Here is a 23,312-nt window from a genome sequence, read left to right on the forward strand (position 1 = left end):
TTTTTTTTTTTTTGAGACAGTCTCTTTCTGTTGCCCAGGCTGGAGTGCAGTGGCAAGATCTTGGCTCACTGCAACCTCTGCCTCCCAGGTTCAAGCCATCCTCCTGCCTTAACCTCCTGAGTAGCTGGGACTACAGGCACCTGCCACCATGCCTGGCTAATTTTTTGTTTTGTTTTTGTTTCTGAGATGGAATTTTGCTCTTATTGCCCAGGCTGGAGTGCAATGGCATGATATTGGCTCACTGCAACCTCCACCTCCCAGGTTCAAGCCATCCTCCTGCCTCTCGGCCTCCTGAGTAGCTGGGACTACCGGCGCCCGACACCACACCCGGCTAATTTTTTTGTATTTTTAGTAGCGATGGGGTTTCACCTTGTTGGCCAGACTGGTCTCTAACTCCTGACCTCAGGTGATCCACCTGCCTCGTCCTCCCAAAGTGCTGAGATTACAGGTGTAAGCCACCACACTTGGCCCATACAGTGACTTTTGAAGTGTCTCCATGGAGACCTAGAAATGCAGTGGTGGCTCCTATTACAATGTGGTCACTGGCCTGAAGGAGCCAAATGGGAGATGATGGGGAGTGGACCTGGGGCCCCCTGTGATCGGGACCACCCAGGAAGACAGCCTGGGGGCCTCGAGCGATGGCCTTCTTCCAGTAGGAGGTATCTCGGAGCCAGTGACAGGCACAGCCTTGGATAAAGGGAGGCTTTTGACAGGAGCTGAGGGCAGAGAGGGGGCCTGAGCCAAGATGGGCCACAGTGGAGGCTGGGAAGCTGGAAATCTGAGGCATCTAGACTGGGTGCAGGGCACACGGGGACAGCCAGTGTGAAGACGGAACTGGTGCTCCAGCAGTGTGTGCTGTGGGCTGGGATGACTTTCTGTACATGACAGGAAGCTGCGGGCCATGACCTAATGAGGGGCTGTACTGGGCGCTTAGAAGTCCTGCCAGGCAGGAAGGGACTGTCTGGGGCTCATCGCAGTAGATGCAGTAAAGGTCCTACCAGGCGGGAGAGCCCACTGCACGTGGGGTGTCCCAGCCGCCCCCAGCCGTGGGGACTCGGCCCTCCCCTGCCCAGCCCTGAGAGGCCACCCCATCTTTCTGTGTCCCTGCAACCCCACTCTCCTGGCCAGGGCAGCCCAGAGTAGACTCCCACCCACAGGACCCTTCCGGGGACACAGTATGGGGGAGGAAACGCGGAGATGCTGGGAAGAACATTTGTTACCAAGGACAGTGACCTCTGCGAGCAAAAATCACAAAACATCAGCCTGAAGTGGGTGGTTGGAGAGCTCTTGGGGGCCCCCAAACTCCATGCAAGGTGACCTGGGGGTGACCTCGGAGGCATGGCTGCTGTGTCCTCGCCTACTCTGCAGTCTGGACAGAGGGGCAGCGCAGCCCAGAGAACTGGTCAACCAGACGGGTGCACAAGTGATCCCTGGGGGTGAGGGGGTACAGGAGAGATGTTTGGGTCCCTTAAGGCCTGGGGAAAATGGCCCATGAGTCCACCTTCGCTCTCTGACCCCAGCTTCCCCACACACTGGGAAGGGAAAGAGCTCCTCATAAGCTGCGTTAACTGAACTGAACACCACATGGAGACAAAGAGTGAGTTTCCCTGGCCTGCAGGCAAGAGGCTGACAGCAGCCGGGGCCTGGGCAGCCAGCCAGCTCCCCAGCAACCTCTGTCTCCCTTCAGTCTTCAGTTCCCTTCCCCACCCGCCTTCAGCAGAAGTGAGAACAGACTTTGGGAAGGGAAGGGAGTTTTACCAGGAAACTAAGAGAAAATGCTCTAGCTCCCCAGCTGGGAGAAACTGAAAAGAGAGAGGCCGGTGGGTGCACAGGAGGCAGGCTCCATCCCCAGGACCATGGGTAACAAGCGGCAGAAACCGACCCAGGCCAGCTGGGAGAGGGGAATACCCAGGGGTCAATAGAGCCAGTCCGCAGCGACCTCCAGGACACCTGCCCCTGCCTCCCCACCATCCTTTTGGCCACTCCCTGGTCAGCAGGGCCTCTCCCTCAGACCAGCTTCTCAACACACCCAGGACTCCGGTGCAGCACGTCCCTGAGAAGGGCCGAGAGGAGAGCTGGGGTGGGGCTGTGAGTGGCCTCCCTTGGTCAGGTGTTCACTCCTGGACGGTGCCCGGGGCAGAGAGTGTGGTTGACCAGTCAGGAGCCACAGGTGGCAGCAGCTCCCACAGGAGGCAATGGTCACCTGGCGGCGGGGGACATGTTCCTGAAGGAGGCAGCCAGAAAAGGCGTTCCCCACACCAAGTGTGGAAAACTGAGCCGGGCCGGAAAGTGACAGGCTTGTCCAGCATCCCCAGGCTGAGCTTGGACACAAAGCCGGGTGCAGGGACCCACAGAGGAGCTGGCAGGGTCCCAGCCTCAATCCCCTGTGCCCTCACATCTCTCTGTGTTCCGGGGCCTGCCTGGCCCCAGCCCTGGCCTCAGGGCTCTGGGAGGCCCTGCTCACCCCTGCCCTCCCTGCGGGTGCAGGAGGCTCTGCCGCTGACCTCTGCACACACACCGCCTGCGATGCAGCTGGGTCTGCTGCTGCCCAAGGCCAGCACTGGGACCAATTCCCTGCGGAATGACCATCCATGTGACTTCCCACCAACCTCAATGGGGCCTGAGGAACTTCTGAAGGGCAGTGCTTGGGCATACCACATTCCAGGACCCAGGACTGCAGGACACATCACACTCCAGGACCAGGGGCCTCGTCGGTCTGGGGTTTCATTCTGGGGCTGGGTGCAGCCTTGGCCACCCGGCTGTGAACCATCATGGGTGGGGCTGCCTCTTCTCAGCCCAGCAGGTCCCCAGCTGCTTGGAAAGGACCCAGTGATTACATGAGGGTCACCTGGGTCATCTAGGACAACCTCCTCCTCTCAAAATGAGAAGATTCCCAGCCTTCATTCCTCTCACCGTGTAACATGGTGCTCACGGGCTCCAGAGGTTAGAGCGTAGACACCTTTTTTTTTCTTTTTTTTTTTTGAGACAAGAGTCTTGCTCTGTCACCCAGGCTAGAGTGCAGTGGCATGATCTCGGCTCACTGCAACCTCTGCCTCCTGGGTTCAAGCAATTCTCCTGCCTCAGCCTCCCAAGTAGCTGGGATTACAGGTGGGCGCCACCACACCTGGCTAATTTTTGTATTTTTAGTAGAGATGGAGTTTTGCCATGTTGGCCAGGCTGGTCTCGAACTCCTGACCTCAGGTGATCTGCCCACCCAGGCCTCCCAAAGTGTTGGGATTACAGGCGTGAGCCTCCACACCCTGTTAAGCATGGGCACCTTCTGCCCATCACATGAGCCCAGGGTCCTGCGGCTCAGAGGTGACTGCTGAGTCTGAGCCCCAGTCTGGCTTCAGGGTCCAAACTCCTTCTACTTCTCTGGGGACTGAGCGGGAGTTTGCTGTACTGGGCTCAGCCCTCGTAGCTGAGGCCCTGGGGTGCTGCGGCCTCCAGGTTATCTCCCCGCTGCAGGCACCCACCCAAGGAGCATCCCAGGGGCCTCAGGGTGGGGGAAGCCAGGAACTAGGAGGTTCTCACTGCCTGAGCAGAGGCCCCACACCCACCGAGGCATGGGGCTCCCTGGGCTGCTCTGCTTGGCTGTGCTGGGTGAGTCCACGGGGGACATGATGGCGGGACTACTGCGGGGGCCTTGAGGCCTCGGGCTCAGGTGGGGGTACTGGGAGCTCAGGAGAGATGAGGCCTGAAGGCAAGGGCACCTCTGGAAACATGGGACAGAGAGGGAAAGATCTGGGCTTGAGTATCGGACCAGCCCCTAAACTTGCTGCATATGTGGTCCAGGGATTGCTTCACCATTCTGGACCCACTACTTACCCATCTGCAAAATGGGCTGGTGATAGGAGCTGTTGGAGGGGGTGGTACAAAAGAGCTTTTGTGAGTGATGATGCCAGCTGAGTCCTGGGGCCTCACTACCAGGAATCAGCCTGCTCCTCCCTCCTGGCTTCACCAGGTGGGTTTCCAGGCTGCCTCTAGCCTCCCTCCCTGCCAGGCTCTCTCCTCATCGCCCTCACCTCTCTTACAGCCGCCAGCAGCTTCTCCCAGGCCGAGGAGGAAGGTAAGTGGCCCAGCATACTGCAGGGAGAAGTCTCCCCGCTGGGATCCTGCTGTCAGAACCCCCACTGTGGAGGGCGCCTACGGCTGGGGAAGAAGGTACTAGTGGGGAGGTGTGTGCTGGAGGATGGCTGGACAGTTCTGGAATATTCTCTCCACCCTGCAGGGCCCTCGGAGTGATGGAGATGGGCAGGCCAAGCAGGCCAATGTGGGGCCCTCCAGGGCACACAGGCAGGGAACTTGCTCAGCTTCCAGCCTCTGGCTGGGCTGTTTGGAGGGAACATTCCCTGGGCAGGTGCATCCTCATCACTGCCCCAGGTCCCTGATCGGGAGCAGAAGCCCCCTGAGACCCTCACAGCTTCACCCGGTGGGCGAGGCCTCGTGGAGGGCTGGGGAATTCTGGTGGGGTCTGGGAGGTCGAGATTCTCTGACCAGGAGGAGGGCCATGAGAGCATGGTGAAGCTGAGGCTCCCCCAGGGGCCTGACATACAGGAGGCTGCCTTCCTTGTAGAGGCAGCTGGAGAGTGGAGAGCATCTGGGGCCCAGCTGGGTACAGGACCAGGAAGGAGGAGACACTGGGGAAGGTCCCCGACAGCCCCTAGCCCGGCCTGCTTCTACATCTTTGCCTGCTCCATCCTTTTGCCTGCACTTTCCTTCCCCATCCTTTCCTCCCCTCCCCTCGTGTCCATTAAGGTGAGGATGGAAAGTCACCTCCCTGTATTGTCCCAACCAACCCTTGACCCTTATTGCTAGGCTGCCAGGTTACAGAGCAGGGCCTTCCCCCTCTATTTTGCTAAAGGGCAGGTACCGGGTAATGATGACACAAATCTCACGTGAATGAGGCCCAGGCTGAACCATTATTTCCTCATTTGCTTTAAAAACCGATCCATTGTTGGTGTGGCTGCTAAAAAGAGTGCAGGCAGCTGGGGCTCTGGGAAGTACGTGTGCAGGGCAGTCCCGCCTCCCTCTCTTGACTGGCTCCTGACTTCTCCGATTCTTGCCAACCAAGTCCTGCTAACTAAACTCCTAAGAGACTGACTGATAAATCATTTATTCATTCAACAAATACTTGAGCACCTATTTGGTTGCAGGCACCATTAAAGGCCCTGAGAATCTGGCAAAGCACGGAAACAAATCCCTCCTGTATCTTACATTCTAGTGGAGGTTGGGGGGACAGATGATAATAAAAATAAGAACATTCAGGCTGGGCGCGGTGGCTCAAGCCTGTAATCCCAGCACTTTGGGAGGCCGAGGCGGGCAGATCACGAGGTCAGGAGATCGAGACCATCCTGGCTAACACGGTGAAACCCCGTCTCTACTAAAAAATACAAAAAACTAGCCGGGCGAGGTGGCGGGCGCCTGTAGTCCCAGCTACTCAGGAGGCTGAGGCAGGAGAATGGCGTAAACCCGGGAGGCGGAGCTTGCAGTGAGCTGAGATCCGGCCACGGCACTCCAGCCCGGGCTACAGAGCGAGACTCCGTCTCAAAAAAAAAAAAAGAACATTCGGTGACTTATGCCTGTTATCCCAGCACTTTGGGAGGCTGTAGCCAGATGATCATTTGAGCTCAGGAGTTCAAGACCAGCCTGAGCAACACAGTGAGACCCCCACCTCTATATGGAGTCTCACTCTGTCACCCAGGCTGGAGTGCAGGGGCTTGATCTCAGCTTATTGCAACCCCCGCCTCCTGGGGTCAAGGGATTCTTCCACCCAGCCTCCCGAGTAGCTGAGATTACAGATGTGCACCACCATGCCCAGCTAATTTTTTTTGTTAAAAAAAAATTTTTTTTAAATTAGCTGGGCATGGTGGGTGTTGCACCTGTGGTCCCAGCTACTCAGGAGGCTGAGGTGGGAGGATTGCTTGTCCGGGAAGTGAGGCTGCAGTGAACCGTAATCATTAACACTGCACTTTAGCTTAGGTGACAGAGCAAAAAAAGCACATTCTAAAGTATGTGAGAATGTTGTGGACAGAAGCAAGAAGGGTAGAAGGAAAGGGAACACAGGGTGGGTAGGGGGAAGGAGGGCAGCGTTTGCAGGGGAGGGTGTAGTTTGGGAAGGGGCCATGCAGCAAGGACCTGAAGGAGCTGACTGAGCAGGAAGTACCTGGGCAGGGACCCTGTGTGACCAAAGGGTATTGAATGAGGTCAGAGGTGTGGTGTGGGGTTGACTGGGGAGGTCCCTGTGGGGCGCAGCCATAGGAGGTTTGGAGGGGAAAACACAATCTGATTTACCCTTGATGAGGTCATTCGGACACTGTGTTGGGATGCAGATCAAAGGCGAAATCCAAGAGAGCCATTAGGTTACTCTGGGGATCCAGAGGAGAGACTGGGCAATGCGGGAGAGGCAGGGAGATGGGGTGGACATACGTTCTGAAGGCCAATAGCAGCTGCTGGCAGATTGCATGGGATGGGATGGGATGAGGACAGCCATGAAAGATGGCGCCAAGCCGGGAGCGGCTGCTCACGCCTGGAATCCCAGCACTTTGGGAGACTGAGGCAGGCAGATCACCCGAGGTCGGGAGTTTGAGACCAGCCTGACCAATATGGCGAAACCCCATCTCTACTGAAAATAAAAAACTTAGCTGAGCATAGTGGCCCATGCCTGTAATCTCAGCTACTCGGGAGGCTGAGGCGGGAGAATCCCTTGAACCCGGCAGGCAGAGGTTGCAGTGAGCCAAGATCGCACCGCTGCACTCCAGCCTGGGTGACAGAGAGAGATTCTGCCAAAAAAAAAGGCACCAAAGTCCTTGGCCCATCTGGAAGGACTGGCTAAATAAAGTGCAGTCTGGAGATGGCATATTATGCAGCTGAAACAGCTTCAGCGGGAGTGGAAAGCTGGGCACAAGTGAAGGACCTAAGGGATTAGGATATTCCAGAGATGATCTCTGTGTAAGTTGGGCTTTTTGTTTTTTTCCATTTTGCTTTTAGACACAGGGTCTCGCTCTGTCACCGAGGCTAACGTGCAGTGGCACAATCACCACTCACTGCAGACTTGACCTCCAGGGCTTAAGCAATCCTCCTGCCTCAGCCTCCCAAGTACCTAGGACTACAGGCACATGCCATCACACCCAGCTAATACTTAATTTAATTTTTTTTTTTTTTTTTTGAGATGGGGTCTCGCTCTGTCATCCAGGCTGGAGTGCAGTGGTGCAATCTCAGCTCACTGCAAGCTCCACCCCCCAGGTTCAAGGGATTCTCCTGCCTCAGCCTCCTTAGTAGCTGGGACTACAGGCACCTGCCACCACACCCAGCTAATTTTGTGTACTTTTAATAGAGATGGGGTTTCACCACATTGGCCAGGATGGTCTCGATCTCCTGACCTCGTGATCTGCCCACCTCAGCCTCCCAAAATGCTGGGATTACAGGCGTGAGCCACCACGCCTGGCCTTGCTTGCTATGTTGCCCAGGTTGGAATACAGTGGCACAAACTCGCCTCACTGCAACCTCCATCTCCTGGGCTCAAGCCATCATCCCGCCTCAGCCTCCAGAGTAGCTGGGACTACAGGCACGCGCCACCATGCCCAGCTAATTTTTGTATTTTTTGTAGAGACAGGATTTTCCTGTGTTGGCCAGGCTCGTCTCAAACTCAAGCTCAAGTGATCTGCCCGCCTCAGCCTCCCAAAGTGCTGGGATTACAGCATAAGCCACCCTGCCCGGCCTCATATTTCAATATTTTTGTAGTGATTGGGTCTTCCTATTTTGCCCAGGCTGGTCTTGAACTCCTGGCCTCAAGCAACCCTCCCTCCTCAGCCTCCTAAAGTGCGGGGGTTACAGGTGTGAGCCACTGTGGCTATGTATTTTGAAATCCCCAAGAATTATGGCAAGTGTAGCATTAAACATGGTAGGAACCACTGACAGGCATCTTCAAGGAGGTATAGGTGTTGGTAGATAATTGTAATCCAGAAAGCAGAGTGGAATGTATCTGAAGAAATAGCTGCTGTTTAGTAAGGAGAGGGGAGAAAAGTTTAGGGAAGGCGAAATGTCAAGAAGATGTTGTCCCTCTTTGTCCCAGCCCCGTGCCATGAAGGCTGCCGGGATCCACGTTGCCTGGAACAGTTGAAGGGTAGACAGTGCTCCAGGAAGGAGGGCTCTGGTTTCCATTAGATGTAGAGGATGGAAGGTGTTGGTTGGAAGGTTAAGGATATAGGGGATTTTTATTCCGGCTGAGCCTACACTCCAAAGGGCACAGAGGAGGCTGGGCGCGGTGGCTCACGCTTGTAATCCCAGCACTTTGGGAGGCCGAGGTGGGCGGATCACTTGAGGTCAGGAGTTCAAGACCAGCCTGGCCAACACGGTGAAACTCCATTTCTATGAAAAATACAAAAATTAGCCAGGCGTGGTGGCAGGCACCTGTAATCCCAGCTACTCAGGAGGCTGAGGCAGGAGATTCGCTTGAACCCGGGAGGCAGAGGTTGGAGTGAGCCTGGATTACACTACTGCACTGCAACCTGGGCGACAGAGTGAGACTCTGTATCAAAACAAAAACAAAAACAAACAAGGCCAGGTGTGATGGCTCAGGCCCATAATCCCAGTAGTTTGGGAGGCCTAGGTGAGTGGATCACCTGAGGTCAGGCATTCCAGACCAGCATGGCCAACATGGGGAAACCCTGTCTCTACTAAAAAGGCAAAAATCAGCTGGGTGTGGTGGCGCATGCCTCTAATACCAGCTACTCAGGAGGCTGAAGCAGGAGAATCCTTTGAACCCGGGAGGCAGAGGTTGCAGTGAGCTGAGATCGTGCCACTGTACTCCAACCTGAGCAACAGAGCAAGACTCTGTCTCAAAAAAAAAAAAAAACAGGGCCGGGCGCGGTGGCTCAAGCCTGTAATCCCAGCACTTTGGGAGGCCGAGACGGGCGGATCACAAGGTCAGGAGATCGAGACCATCCTGGCTAACACGGTGAAACCCTGTCTCTACTAAAAAATACAAAAAACGGCCGGGCGCGGTGGCTCAAGCCTGTAATCCCAGCACTTTGGGAGGCCGAGACGGGCGGATCACGAGGTCAGGAGATCGAGACCATCCTGGCTAACATGGTGAAACCCCGTCTCTACTAAAAAAAAAAAAAAATACAAAAAAAACTAGCCGGGCGAGGTGGCGGGCGCCTGTAGTCCCAGCTACTCGGGAGGCTGAGGCGGGAGAATGGCGTAAACCCGGGAGGCGGAGCTTGCAGTGAGCTGAGATCCGGCCACTGCACTCCAGCCTGGGCGACAGAGCGAGACTCCATCTCAAAAAAAAAAAAAAAATACAAAAAACTAGCCAGACGAGGTGGCGGGCACCTGTAGTCCCAGCTACTCAGGAGGCTGAGCCAGGAGAATGGCCTAAACCCGGGAGGCGGAGCTTCCAGTGAGCTGAGATCCGGCCACTGCACTCCAGCCTGGGTGACAGAGTAAGACTCCGTCTCAAAAAAAAAAAAAAAAAAAAAAGCGAAAGACAAAACACAACCAAAAAAACAACAGCAACACATTCTCTGACAGTGCTGGAAGCTGAATTCTAAAACTGAGAGTACACAGGGCTGGGTCCTCCGAAGGCCCTGCGGGAGCACCTGCTCCTCGTTCCTGTCCTGGTTTCCGAGGGTTGCCTCCCTCGTGCCATTCTCCCTGTGTGTGTCTGCGTCTCCTTTCCTCTTCTCATCAGGCCCCACCCTAATCCAGCATGAATTACTGGAGTTAATATTTAACTTGAGAGAGGGGGAAGCCATTGTAAAAACCTGATTTCCAAATATGTTCCCATGGGCAGGTCCTGGGAGTCACCACTGGAACCTATCTTTTTGGAGGACATAATTCAACCCTCAACAGATGCCAGCTTATTCAAAATCAGATCCCTGGGCTCCTCCCTGGGTCTAATGAATTGCAACCTCCAGGGCTGGGACTGGAATTTCCAAGCTTCCTGTTGTCATAGAGACCAGTCTGGAGAGGGGTAGCGCCATCTGGAAGGGCCTCGGAGCCACTCAGGGCACCAGCACTGTGTCTGGGCCTGGACATGAGCCCTCCACAGTTTTCCTGCAGTGACCCCACAGCCCAGTCAGGACTTGGCTTAACTTCCTGTCCCGAGGGCAGCCTTGTCATCACTTTATCAAATTTTGAGTGTGCCATCCCATTATTTAAATACCCTCGCAGAGCAGATGAATTTTATTTATTTATTTACTTCCTTATTTTGAGACAGGGTCTTGCTCTGTCACCCAGGCTGGAGTGCAGTGGCGTGATTACAGCTCACTAAAGCCTCAAAGCCTCAACCTCCTGGGCTCAAACATCCTCCCAGCCTCTGAGTAGCTGGTGCATACCACCATGCCCACCAAATGTTTTTTTTTTTTTTTTTTTTTTTTTTTTTGCGAGACAGGGTCTCACTTTGTCACCCAGGCTGGAGTGCAGTGGCGCGATCTTGGCTCACTGCAGCCTCGACCTCCCAGGTTCAAGAGATCCTCCCACCTCAGCCTCCTGAGTAGCTGGGACTACAGGCACATGCCACCACGTCTGGCTAGTTTTTGTATTTTTAGTAGAGATGGGGTTTTGCCATGTTGCTCAGGCTGGTCTCAAACTTCTGAGCTCAAGTGATTCACCCGCCTCCGCCTCCCAAAGTGCTAGGATTATAGGCATGACCCACTGCACCCAGTCCAAAAAAAATTTTTTTTTTCTTAGAGACAGGATCTTGCTTTTTTGCCCAGGCTGGTCTGAAACTCCTGGGCTCAAGAGATCCCCCTGCCTAGGCCTCTCAAAGCTCTGGGATTATAGGCGTGAGCCACCACGCCCAGACAAGCAGAAGAATTTTAAATTAAATGATAGGTGAGGCGGGTGGCTCACGCCTGTAATCCCAGCACTTTGGAAGGCTGAGGTGGGTGGATCACTTGAGGTCAGGAGTTGTACACCAGCCTGGCCAACATGGTGAAACCCCATCTCCACTAAAAATACAAGAATTAGCCAAGCATGGTGGCGTGCGTGCACCTGTAATACCAGCTACCCAGGAGGTGGAGGCAGGAGAATCACTTGAAACAGGGAGGCAGAGGTTGCAGTGAATTGAGATCGCGCCACTGCACTCAGGCCTGGGGTACAAAGCAAGACCCTGTCTCAGAAAAAAAAAAAATTAAAAAAAATGATAGACCATCCTTTATCGGCAAGCTTATCCATAAACTAAATAATCAAAAAGAAAAAAACCACACAAGTCTTGTGAGGATAAAAAGTGAATGTCCAGCCGGGGGTGGTGGCTCACACTATAATCCCAGCCCTCTGGGAGGTCGAAGGGGGCAGATCTCCTGAGCTCAGGAGTTCAAGACCAGCCTGGCCAACATGGAGAAACCCCGGCTCTACTAAAAATACAAAAAATTAGCCGGGCGTGGTGGCACACGCCTGTAATCCCAGCTACTCAGCAGGCCGAGGCAGGAGAATTGCTTGAACCCAAGAGGCGGATGTTACAGTGAACTCAGATCGTGCCACCACACTCCAGCCTGGGCAACAGAGCGAGACTCCGTCTCAAAAAAAGAAAAAAAAAAAGTGAATGTCCCAGTACAGTGTACTTTCAAAATGGTTCCTGTCTGTGAACTTATGCAAATCAAACTTCTATTAATGAAGACTGAAATGAAAATGAGAGCAGCTTTTTTCTTTCCATTTATAAGTCAAGATCATTTCCCTTCACAAAGGGAGCAAAAAGAAAGGGTGATGACATGTCAGCCCTGGACTCCCACTTCCCCACGTGAGGCCGGCTTCTGGCCCCGCGATGGTTTTTGGACCATGAAGAGAAGGCCTCTTGGCCCTGAGGGTCAAACTGACCAGTCAGCAGAGCCATCTGTAAGAGGATGCCCCAGAGGATGCCTTCACCTCCAAATACGCCTTCACTTTCTTCAAGTCGAAGATTTTTCCATGAAAGCCTGTTTGGAAAAAAAAAAAGTATTCTTTCTTTTTTTGAGACACAGTCTCACTCTGTCACCCAGGCTGGAGTGCAGCAGCGCAATCTCGGCTCGCTGCAGCCTCCATCTCTCAGGTTCAAGTGATTCTCATGCCTCAGTCCCCCAAGTAGCTGGGACTACAGGCTCAAGCCACCACGCTGGGCTAATTTGTGTGTGTGTGTGTGTGTGTGTGTGTGTGTGTGTGTTTTTGAGACGGAGTCTCTCGCTCTGTCGCCTAGGCTGGAGTACAGTGGCGTGATCTCGGCTCACTGCAAGCTCTGCCTCCCGGGTTCATACCCTTCTCCTGCCTCAGCCTCCCAAGTAGCTGGGACTACAGATGCATGCCACCACGCCCGGCAAAATTTTTTTGTATTTTTAGTAGAGATGGGGTTTCACTGTGTTAGCCAGGATGGTCTTGATCTCCTGACTTCATGATCCTCCCACCTCAGCCTCCCAAAGTGCTGGCATTAAAGGCGTGAGCCACCGCACCTGGCTAATTTGTGCATTTTTAATAGAGACGGGGTTTCACCATGTTGCCCAAGCTGGTTTTGAACTCCTGGCCTCAAAAGATTCACCCTCCTCAGCCTCCCAAAGTGCTGGAATTACAGGTGTGAGCTACTGTGCCAGGCCTAAAAAAAAAGTGTTCTTCCCCATCTACAAAGGAGAGTCTGGCTGGGTGCAGTGGCTCATGCCTGTAATCCCAGCACTTTGGGAGGCTGAGGTGGGCGGATCACCTGACGTCAGGAGTTCGAGACCAGTCTTGCCAACATGGTGAAACCCTATCTCTACTAAAAATACAAAAATTAGATAGATGTGGTGGCGTGTGTCTGTAATCCCAGCTCCGCGAGCAGCTGAGGCAGGAGAATCGCTTGAAACCGGGAGGCGGAGGTTGCAGTGAGCAAAGATTGCACCACTGCACTGCAGAATGGGCGACAGGATAAGACTTCGTCTCAAAACAATAAATAAATAGGCTGGGCGCAGTAGCTCACACCTGTAATCCCAGCACTTTGGGGGGGCTAAGGCAGGTGGATCACCTGAGGTCAGGTGTTCGAGACCAGCCTAACCAACATAGAGAAACCCCGTCTCTACTAAAATTACAAAATTAGCCTGGCATGGTGACGCATGCCTGTAATCCCAGCTACTTGAGAGGCTGAAGCAGAAGAATTGCTTGAAACCGGGAGGTGGAGGTTGCGGTGAGCCGAGATTGCGCCATTGCACTCCAGCCTGGGTAACGGAGTGAGACTCCATCTCAAAAATAAATAAATAAATAAGTAAATAAATATAAAAAGGAGAATTCTCAAAAAATTTTCAAAGAGGCATGGATGAAAAAATAATTGTTGGTGTCTGTGCAGCCCTGGGCAGGGGAAGACATCCTGCTTCTAGAAGGCTGCTGCCGGTTGTCTAGACCAGAGTTGTCAACCTCAGCACTCTTGACATTTGAGGCCAGACCATTCTTCGCGGTAGGGGCTGACTGTGCACTATAGGATGCTTAGCGGCCTCCTTGGCCTCTACCTACTAAATGTCAGCAGCAACCCCTACTTTTTTTTTTTTTTTTTTTTTGTAGAGACGGGGTCTTGCTATGTTGCCCAAGCTAGTCCACCTCCCAATATTGACAACAAAAACGTCCCCAGACCCGAAGTTCCCCTGGAGGCACAACTGCTCCTGGTTGAGAGTTACTGGTCTAGAATGAAACATGCTTAGTGGTCACACACTCTAGTTTGTTCCAGTTCTCTGCTCAATCAGCAGTTTCCTCCTTGCAGGGTGGTTTCCAGAGCAGACATGCCCAGCCGAGCAAAGGCGATTCATGACGTCGATGATATTCAGATTTCATAGACCTTCATTCTGCCCCTCCCCCAAGCACTGCCCCAACCACACAGTATTCTTTTTTCTTTTTAATTTTTCTTTGGATTAAATAGAGGTGGGGTCTCACTATGTTGCCCAGGCTGGTCTGGAACCTCTAGGCTCAAGCAATCCTCCCACCTTGGCCTCCCAAAGTGCTGGTATTATGGGCCTGAGCTACTGTGCCCACCCGATACACACTATGCTTTTTCTTTCTTTTCTTTCTTTTTTTTTTTTTTTTTTGAGACAGCGTCTTGCTCTGTCGCCCATGCTGGAGTGCAGTGGCAAGATATTGGCTCACTGTAACCTCTGTCTCCGGGGTTCAAGTGATTCTCTGGTCTCAGCCTTCTGAGTAGCTGGGATTACAGGCACGTACCACTATGCCCAGCTAAGTTTTGTACTTTTAGTAGAGACAGGGTTTCACCATGTTGGCCAGGCCAGTCTCGAACTCCTGACCTCAGGTGATCCACCCGCCTTGGCCTCCCAGTGCTGGGAATACAGGTGTGAGCCACCACGCCCGGCCTACACACTATTCTTGAAATGCAAACAGGTCCCCACCATTGGTATAATACAACCCTCTCCCTCAAACCGCTATTCCAGAAACATTTTTGTTTAATCCCAATTGCTGTCTTTAAGAATCAGTAATGGCCAGCTGCAGTGGCTCACGCCTGTAATCCCAGCACTTTGGGAGGCCCAGGCAGGCAGATCCCCTGAGGTCAAGAGTTCGAGACTAGCTTGGCCAACGTGGTGAAACCCAGGCTCTAGTAAAAATACAAAAATCAGCCGGGCATGGTGGTGCGTGCCTGTAGTCCCCGCTACTTGGGAGGCTGAGACATGAGAATCGCTTGAACCCAGGAGGTAGAGGTTGCAGTGAGGTGAGATCGTGCTACTTCACTCCAGTCTGGACGACGGAGCAAGACTCTGTCTTTAAATCAATAAATAAAAGTGGGCCGGGCGCAGTGGATCACACCTGTAATCCCAGCACTTTGTGAGGCTGAGGCAGGCGGATCACCTGAGGTCTCGAGTTCAAGACCAGTCTGGCCAACATGATGAAATCCCATGTCTATCAAAAATACAAAAATTAGCCGGTGTGGTGGTGGGCGCCTGTAATCCCAGCTACTCTGGAGGCTGAGACACGAGAATCTCTTGAACCTCGGAGACAACAGTGCAAGACTCTGTCTCAAAAAAAAAAAAAAAGTGATAATTCAGCAGCATTTAGTGCATTCACAATGTTGCACAACCACCACCGCTATCTAGTTCCAAGAGATCTTCATCACCCCAAAAGGAAACCTCGTATCTATTAGACAGTTACTCCCCATTTCCCCTTCCCCTGGGCCCTAGTAACCACCAGTCCACTTTCTGTCTCTGTGGGTTTTCCTGTTCTGAACTTTGCACACACATGGAATCATGCAAAGGTTGCCTTTCGCATCTGCCTTTTTGTTTAGTGGAATGTCTACGGCTCATCCCTGTTGCAGCCTGCATCTGTGCTCACTTCTTTCTAAGGCTGAGTAATATTCCTTATACGGATCAACCACATTCTATTTACCCATTCGTCCGCTGATAGACATTTGGGCCGTTTCCACCTTTTGGCTGTGGTGAATCACGCTGCCATGAGCGTGTGTGTACAGGTATCTGTTTGAGTCCCTGTTTTCTACTATTTGGTATATGTCTAGGCGTGGAATTGTTAGGTCATATGGTAAGTCTGTTTAACTTTTTGAGGAACCACTAAATCAGTATTTTCTTCTTTCTTTTTTCTTTACTCTGAGGTCTACTGGTTTCATTTATTTATTTGTAATCTTTAGGTTCAGGGGTACATGTGCAGGTTTGTTATAGAATTAAATTGTGGTCAGGTGCGGTGGCTCATGCCTGTAATCCCAGCACTTTGGGAGGCCGAGGCGGGTGGATCACGAGGTCAGGAGTTAGAGACCAGTCTGACCAACATGGTGAAACCCTGTCTCTACTAAAAATACAAAAATTAGCCAGGCATGGTGGCGCGCGCCTGCAGTCCCAGCTACTTGGGAGGCTGAGGCAGGAGAATCGCTTGAACTCAAGAGGCAGAGGTTGTGGTGAGCAGAGATCGCACCACTGCACTCCAGCCTGGGTGACAGGGCAAGACTCCATCAAAAAAAAAAAAGTGAGAACATGTTAAACCCAGCATCCTTTTTCCTTTTTCTGAGTCTCTCTCACCACCATGCCCGGCTAATTTTTGTATTTTTAGTAGAGCCAGACTTTCACCATGTTGGTTACACTGGTTTTGAACTCCTGACCTCAAGTGATCCGTCTGCCTGGACCTCCCAAACGCTGGGATTACAAGTGTGTGCCACCGAGCCTGGCCAAACCAGTACCTTCTTAAGGTGCTTGATTAATGTCGGTTTCTTTCTTCCTCCTTGGACCTTTTCATCTCCCAGAAACCACCCCTGTGGTCTCCATTGCCTACAAAGTCCTGGAAGTTTTCCCCAAAGGCCGTCGGGTGCTCATAACCTGCCATGCACCCCAGGCACCACCGCCCATCACCTATTCCCTCTGTGGAACCAAGAACATCAAGGTGGCCAAGAAGATGGTGAAGACCCACGAGCCGGCCTCTTTCAACCTCAACATCACACTCAAGTCCAGTCCAGACCTGCTCACCTACTTCTGCCGGGCGGCCACCACCTCAGGTGCCCATGTGGACAGTGCCAGGCTGCAGATGTACTGGGAGCTGTGGTCCAGTGAGTGCGGTGGGGGACACAGGGCTGAGGAGGCAGGTGGGGTGCAGATCAGTGGGGAGCTCTGGGAGTGGGAATTGTGAACCTTGCTGGGGTAAGAGACAGCCAGGGCGTGAGGGTGCGGACAAGGACAGGATGCCACCTCCAAGGCCACTCTCAGTCCCCTGGGGCCTCTTCTTAGGACTTGCTGTCCCTGGCTGGGGCCCTGAGGGCACAGTCTCCTGGCAGGGGCCTGAGGGCACAGAAAGAAAGAGCCCGAAGGAAGGCAGAAATGACTGGGCCCCAGTTGTCATCTCGGACCTCAAGGTGATAAACTAGGCACGTTTGGCTGGGTGCAAATCCCAGCACTGTGGGAGGCCAAGACAGGCGGATCGCTTGAGCCCAGGAGTTTGAGACCAGCCTGGGCAACATGGCGAAACCCCATTTCTACTAAAAATACAAAGATTAGCTGGGCGTGGTGGGGTGCACCTGTAATTCCATCTACTCAGGAGACTGAGGCAGGAGAATTGCTTGAACCCAGGAGGCGGAGGCTGCGGTGAGACAAGATTGTGCCACTGTACTCCAGCCTGGGTAACAGAGCGAGACTCTGTCTCCAAAAAAAAAAAGAAAAGAAAAGAAAAGAAAGTTAGGCACGGTTTGTGCATTACTTCACTTGATCTTCACAGCAGTGTCAGGGGTGGGGTCTGAGCCTCTGGGTCTGTAGCTATGGAAGCTAAAGCTCTGGGGAGTTAAGAAAGTTGCCCCAGGGGCTGGGTGTGGTGGTCCACGCCTGTAATCCCAGCACTTTGGGAGGCCTATGCGGGTGGATCACTTGAGGTCAGGAGTTCAAGACAAGTCTGGCCAACATAGTGAGACCGCATCTCTACTAAAAATACAAAAATTAGCTGGGTGTGGTGGCGGGCACCTGTAATCCCAGCTACTTGGGAGGCTGAGGCAAGAGAGTCACTTGAACCCGGGAGATGATGGTTGCAGTGAGCCGAGGTCTTGCCACTGCACACCCGCTGTCTCAATAAAAAAAAAAAAGAAAGAAAGTCGCCCCAGGCCACATGGCTGGCAAGCGGCCAAGGCTGCTTTCAAACCCCACTCCGTCCAGCTCCAAAGCCTACCTTCTTCCTGTTTCCATCCTGATAGTAACTCAGGTAACCTTCTTGGTGGGAGCTATGGGGTATGGGAACCAGGAAGTGTTGCCCGACTTAGGGTGGGACAAGGAGCCTCCCCGTTCATCCTTTGCCCTAAGAACACCAGGAAAAGACAGCCGAGGGGAGATGAGCCCAGGGTCTGCAGCCCAACAGGTTCAGGGTTCAAATCCCTACACTTACTGGCTGGGGCCTTGAACAAATCATGGGACTGCTGAGCTTCAACTGCTTTAGCTGCAAAAGGAAAATAGTAAGAGGCCAGTGAGGTGACTCATGCCTGTATTCCCAGCATTTTGGGAGGCCAAGGTGGGAGAATCCTTTGAGGCCAAGAGTTTGAGACCAGCCTGGACCACAGAGTGAGACTCCATGTCTACAAAAAAATTAGTTGGCCGGGCACGGTGGCTCAAGCCTGTAATCCCAGCACTTTGGGAGGCCGAGACGGGTGGATCACGAGGTCAGGAGATCGAGACCATCCTGGCTAATATGGTGAAACCCTGTCTCTACTAAAAAATACAAAAAAAAAAAAAAAAAAACTAGCCGGGCGAGGTGGCGGGCGCCTGTAGTCCCAGCTACTCGGGAGGCTGAGGCAGGAGAATGGCGTAAACCCGGGAGGCAGAGCTTGCAGTGAGTTGAGATCCGGCCACTGCACTCCAGCCTGGGCGACAGAGCGAGACTCCGTCTCAAAAAAAATTAGTTTCTTTTTTTGAGACAGAGTCTCGCTCTGTCTCCCAGGCTGCACTGCAGTGGCACGATCTTGGCTCACTGCAACCTCCGCCTCCCAGGTTCAAGCAATTCTCCTGCCTCAGCCTCCCAGGTAGCTGGGACTACAGGCCCTTGCCCCAACGCCCGACTAATTTTTATATTTTTAGTAGACACGGGGTTTTACCACGTTGGCCAGGCTGGTCTCAAACTCCTGACCTCAGGTGATCCACCCACCTAGGCCTCCTAAAACGCTGGGATTACAGGCATGAGCCACTGCACCCAGCCAACGGCAATTTTTAAAAAAATTAAGCAGGTGTGGTGGTGCATACCTGTGGTTCCAGCTACTTGGGAGGCTGAGGTGGGAGGATCATTTGAGCCCAGGAGTTGGAGCCTGCAGTGAGCTGTGATCAGACCATTGCACTCTAGCTTGAGCAACAGAGACCCTGTCTCTAAAATAATAATGGGTCCTATTCCAGGGGACCTATGAAATGAAAGCCTTTTAGTAGGTGGCAAGGGTGGTGGTTATTACTAATCAGTAAGAATGACTAGAGTATTAGGCTCAAGGCCTGGGGGATTCTAGAATCTTCTGCATGACAGTTCTTGTCCTGAAGTAACTTGCCTTTCAATAAAAAAGATGAGACTGAATGATAGAGTTGCCAGGTAAATTTTACACAGGACATACGTATAGTAAAAAATTATTCATTGTTTATCTGAAATTAAAATTTAACTGTATTTTTATTTGCTAAGTCTGGCAATCTGAAATATACTGCATAAGAATAAAACCAGGCTGGGCATGGTGGCTCATGCCTATAATCCCAGCACTTTGGGAGGCTAGGGCAGAAGATCGCTTGAGCCCAGGAGTTTGAGACCAGCCTGGCCAACACAGAGAAACTCAATCTCTACAAAAAATGCAAAAGTTAGCTGGATGTGGTGGTGCACACCTGCAGTCCTAGCTACTCAGGAGGCTGAGATGGGAGAACTGCTTGAGCCAGGGAGGCAGAGGTTGCAGTGAGCCTAGATCACATCATTGCACTCTAGCCTGGGCGACAGAGCAAGACCCTGCCTCAACATAAAGTTAAAATAAGATAAAAACCAAATGTGAAATTGTGTGGTGCACATGGCAGGTAGGGTAGCAGCTCAGACACAAGATGGAGGGCAAACTCTAGAAGGCGGCCTGGAGGAGGCGGCAGCCACGGCTAAGCTCATTAGGCATTTTGTAATGAGGAGAACTTACTGAGGAGGAAGAGTTTAAGACCGCTCAGCCATGGCTGTGCTACCTTCTCCCACCCTGCCAGAGCCAGTATCAGAGCTGCGGGCCAACTTCACTCTGCGGGATAGAGGGTCAGGCCCCAGGGTGGAGATTTCCTGCCAGGCGTCCTCGGGCAGCCCACCCATCACCTATAGCCTGGTCGGGAAGGACGGGCAGGTCCATCTGCAGCAGCAACCACGCCACGGGCAGCCTGCCAACTTCTCCTTCCTGCCGAGCCAGACATCAGACTGGTTCCAGTGCCAGGCTGCAAACAGCGTCAATGTCCAGCACAGCGCCCTCACTCTGGTGCCCCCAGGTGAGAGGGCCCTTGGATTTCCAGAGGGGCAGCTGGTGCTTCTGTGCTGGGAGGGTGCTGGTGTCTAAGACACAGGTCGGTGGGAAGTGGGACAGCTCTACCCGGCCACTGCCGAGAGCAGAGAGGGCACAGGAGGCAACCATGTCCACCCGTGCCCCTGCCTAAAGGAAGCCCAACCCAGCTGCCTCCACCCTGCTCCCAGGAGAGTTGCCCAAGGCACCCACCATCGTGCTGGCTGGCAGCCTTGCCTCCATTGCGGCCGTCACCTCCGGGATGTTGGGCTGGACCACGTGGGCCAGGTAGGAAATGGGTGCTGGATGCAGGGAGGAGGGAGAGCTGCTGATGGTCTGAGAGCCGGGCTCTGGGTGGGGAGCTCAGGTGGTGGGGCTTGCAGGGCAGGGCTCTGGCCAGGGCAAAGAAGGGCCATCACCGCTTACGCACGACTCGAAGGTGTTTATGAGGACCTACTGTGTGTCACATGCCTACTGAGGCTTACACGTTCAAGGCATTATCGAACCCTGGCCAATGCTCCCAGTTGCCCTGTAAAGGAGTCTGCTGGCCTCTGGGAGGGCACTCTCTAAGTTCTTTATGGAGTCTGAGCAGGGATGCAGGGATGCTGACGCCAGGAGACCAAGGTGGACCAGGAGCTCCTGCCTTCTGTAAGAACCACATTGGGCAATCTTTCCCAGGTGGTGGCAAGAGCCCAGCCTCCCAGGGTCCCCTCTCCAAAGCCATGGCTTTACTGACATGTAAGGTGACCAGGGCCTTTGGAGTGTCTGAGCGCAGGCACCACAGGCCTGGGTGCTCTGCCTGTCTGGCCTTGGTGGTGGCCAGCCCTGCCTCTGTGAACTCACCTCTCTTTGGGAGACACTGCTGTGTCCTGGTTCTCATCCTCTGCCGTGGCCCAGGCACTTACGTGGCTCTGCCAGGAGTCTGTCCGTGGCACTCTCCCATCTCACTTCTGCCAAGTCTGTTCTTTCCAGAGGCCAGACTCGTGGGTGAGTCATGTCACTTCGCTGAGCCTCAGTTTTGCCTTCTATAAAATGGGGTACAGCCTTCATTTAGTGGGGTGAGTAAGCCTCATGTCTCTCCTGCTGGGGCATTGATGTGCTTGGCACCATAAAACTCCCAGAGGCAGGCCCGGCACTGTCGCTCACGCCTGTAATCCCAGCACTTTGGGAGGCTGAGGCGGGTGGGTCACCTGAGGTCAGGAGTTGGAGACCAGCCTGGCCAACATGGAGAAACCCCGTCTCTACTAAAAATACAAAATTAGCCAGGCGTGGTGGTGTACGCCTGTAATCCCAGCTACTCGGGAGGCTGAGGCAGGTGAATCACTTGAACCCGGGAGGTGGAGGTTGCAGTGAGCCGAGATTGCGCCCTTGCACTCCAGCCTGGGCAAAAAGAGCGAAACTCTGTCTCCAAACAAACAAACCAACCAACACTCCCAGACGCCTAGGGAGGGGATGGCTGGGAGATGAGCCTGCCTGACTTGAGTCTCCACTGCTTTGTCATCAAGGTCATGACCAGAAGATGGAGGACTGGCAGGGTCCCCTGGAGAGCCCCATCCTTGCCTTGCTGGCCTATAGGAGCACCCACCGTCTGAGTGAAGAGGAGCTTGGGGTGTTCAGGATAGGGAATGGGGAGGTCAGAAGATGCAAAGCAGCAGCCATGTAGAATGAACCGTCCAGAGAGCCAAGCACGACAGAGGGTTGCAGACCATTGGCGTGCGCTGTTCGTATTTGGAGTTCATGCGAAATGAGTGTGTTTTAGCTACTCTTGTCACAAAAACAAAACAAAACAAAAAAAATGGGTAACTATGAGAGATGGTGGATATGCTAACTTGCTTCACTATAGGAACCTTTGTGCTATCTATATGAATCCCATAATAGCAGGCTGTCTACCTTAAATATACACAAAAACATTTATTTAAAAAAAAGAAAAAAGCCTGCCACCTGGGATTCTTGGAACCCTGGTGACCTTCAGCAAACAGACAGTGTTGGTGTGAGGGCTTGAGGAGGGTCACAGAAAGGAGGGGGTCTGTGTGGCCTTGTCCCCACCTCTCAGGTGCTGTCACATCTCTCTGGGTGTGGGGAGAAGGAGGGGGGCACACTGGGAAAAGGCCCAGCCCCTCCCCCGCACCTTCTCCCCTCTTCCCTGGAGGGGCACCCCACCTCCTGGTGGCACAGTCCTCTGGTTCAACTCTCACGTGGACCAGCTCACCTGGGTGGACTCTGAGCCCCACCTGGCACACATGCTCTTGTTAATCTGCACCTGCAATTAGCAAAGGGGGGGTCTGGAATTCTTCCGGGCTCAGTCAGCCTGTGACCCCACACCTCTGTCTGTACAACCTCCGCTCCCCCCTCCAACACACACAGAGCCTGCCTTCCCTGCACCGGACACTCTGTATCGGTTTTTCTTGGGATGGAGGTGAGAAGGGGCTGGAACTGGATTAAATTTTGCCCCCTGCCTGTCGCCCTGAAAACTTCGTTTCTGTTTGCATGTCTTTTTTTGTTTGTTTGTTTGTTTTTTGATATGGAGTCTTACATTGTCGCCCAGGCTGGGGTGCAGAGGCACGACCTTGGTTCACTGCAAACTCTGCCTCCTGGGCTCAGGAGATTCTCCCACCTCAGCCTCTGGAGTAGCTGGGATTACTAGTAGCTGCCACCACGCCTGGCTAATTTTTGTTTTTGGTTTTTTGGGTTTGTTGCTGCCCAGGCTGGAGTGTAGTGGCTTGGTCTCAGCTCACTGCCACCTCCACCTCCCAGTTTCAAAAACTTCTCCTGCCTCAGCCTCCCAAGTAGCTGGGATTACAGGCACTCACCACCACGCCCAGCTAATGTTTTGTTGTTGTATTTTTAGTAGAGAAGGGTTTCGCCATGTTGGCCAGGCTGGTCTCAAACTCCTGACCTCAGGTGATCCACCTGCCTCGGCCTCCCAAAGTGCTGGGATTACAGGCGTGAGCCACCGTGCCCGGTCTTGCACACCATCTTAAGTGTGAAGCCACACTGCCCTTCACAGCCTTGGGGCTCTGCCCAGACCAGGAGGAATGGGGGTCTTTGACCCTACCCCAGGTTTAGTCCCAGAGAGGAGGAAAGAGTGGCAGGCCAGGCAGGGAGGCGGCTCCAGGGTGTGACCTGGGTTTTTCAGTGGGATCGGGGAGGGGGTGCTTATGAGCCTGGGTGGGTTCTTGGTAGGTGGTGGGCTTCCTAGAGGAGGCGGCGGGAGGGCAGGGGCAAAGAGGGTGAGTGGTCCTCCGTTCGTCCGTTTTCCTGGGGGACTCTCTTACCCTTTCTGGTCCGTGCTGCGGCGGGCGTGGCCGGGGAACTAGCCCCTCGACCCCGAGGTAGGGTGGACACCGGTGCTCCGCGGCCAGAGCCCCTCCCAGCCGCTAGAAGCGCAGTCCCGCGGTCCGCCGCCGCTCGCGAGGGC

The 23,312-nt window shown here is 53.5% G+C and overlaps 1 protein-coding gene and 1 long non-coding RNA gene across 2 annotated transcripts; one reads left to right on the forward strand and one right to left on the reverse strand.

Moving 5' to 3' along the window:
• The first annotated feature begins 3,449 nt into the window (after positions 1-3,449).
• CUNH17orf99 (chromosome unknown C17orf99 homolog) lies at positions 3,450-21,819 on the forward strand. The gene is made up of 6 exons (XM_033182401.1): positions 3,450-3,603; positions 4,037-4,069; positions 16,184-16,483; positions 19,614-19,883; positions 20,086-20,182; positions 21,400-21,819. The coding sequence occupies exons 1-6, from the start codon at positions 3,567-3,569 to the stop codon at positions 21,404-21,406; spliced, it is 744 nt and encodes a 247-aa protein (XP_033038292.1). The 5' UTR covers positions 3,450-3,566; the 3' UTR covers positions 21,407-21,819.
• Positions 11,646-23,307, reverse strand: LOC117066763. Its single transcript, XR_004430497.1, has 3 exons — positions 23,170-23,307; positions 20,738-20,919; positions 11,646-11,918 (listed from the first exon to the last, which is right to left on the reverse strand). It is a non-coding gene; the product is annotated as an uncharacterized LOC117066763 (long non-coding RNA).
• Between the last annotated feature and the right edge of the window lie 5 nt (positions 23,308-23,312).

This window comes from Trachypithecus francoisi, unplaced genomic scaffold, assembly GCF_009764315.1.
Source record: "Trachypithecus francoisi isolate TF-2019V2 unplaced genomic scaffold, Tfra_2.0 Lachesis_group20, whole genome shotgun sequence".
NCBI classification, from domain to species: domain Eukaryota; kingdom Metazoa; phylum Chordata; class Mammalia; order Primates; family Cercopithecidae; genus Trachypithecus; species Trachypithecus francoisi.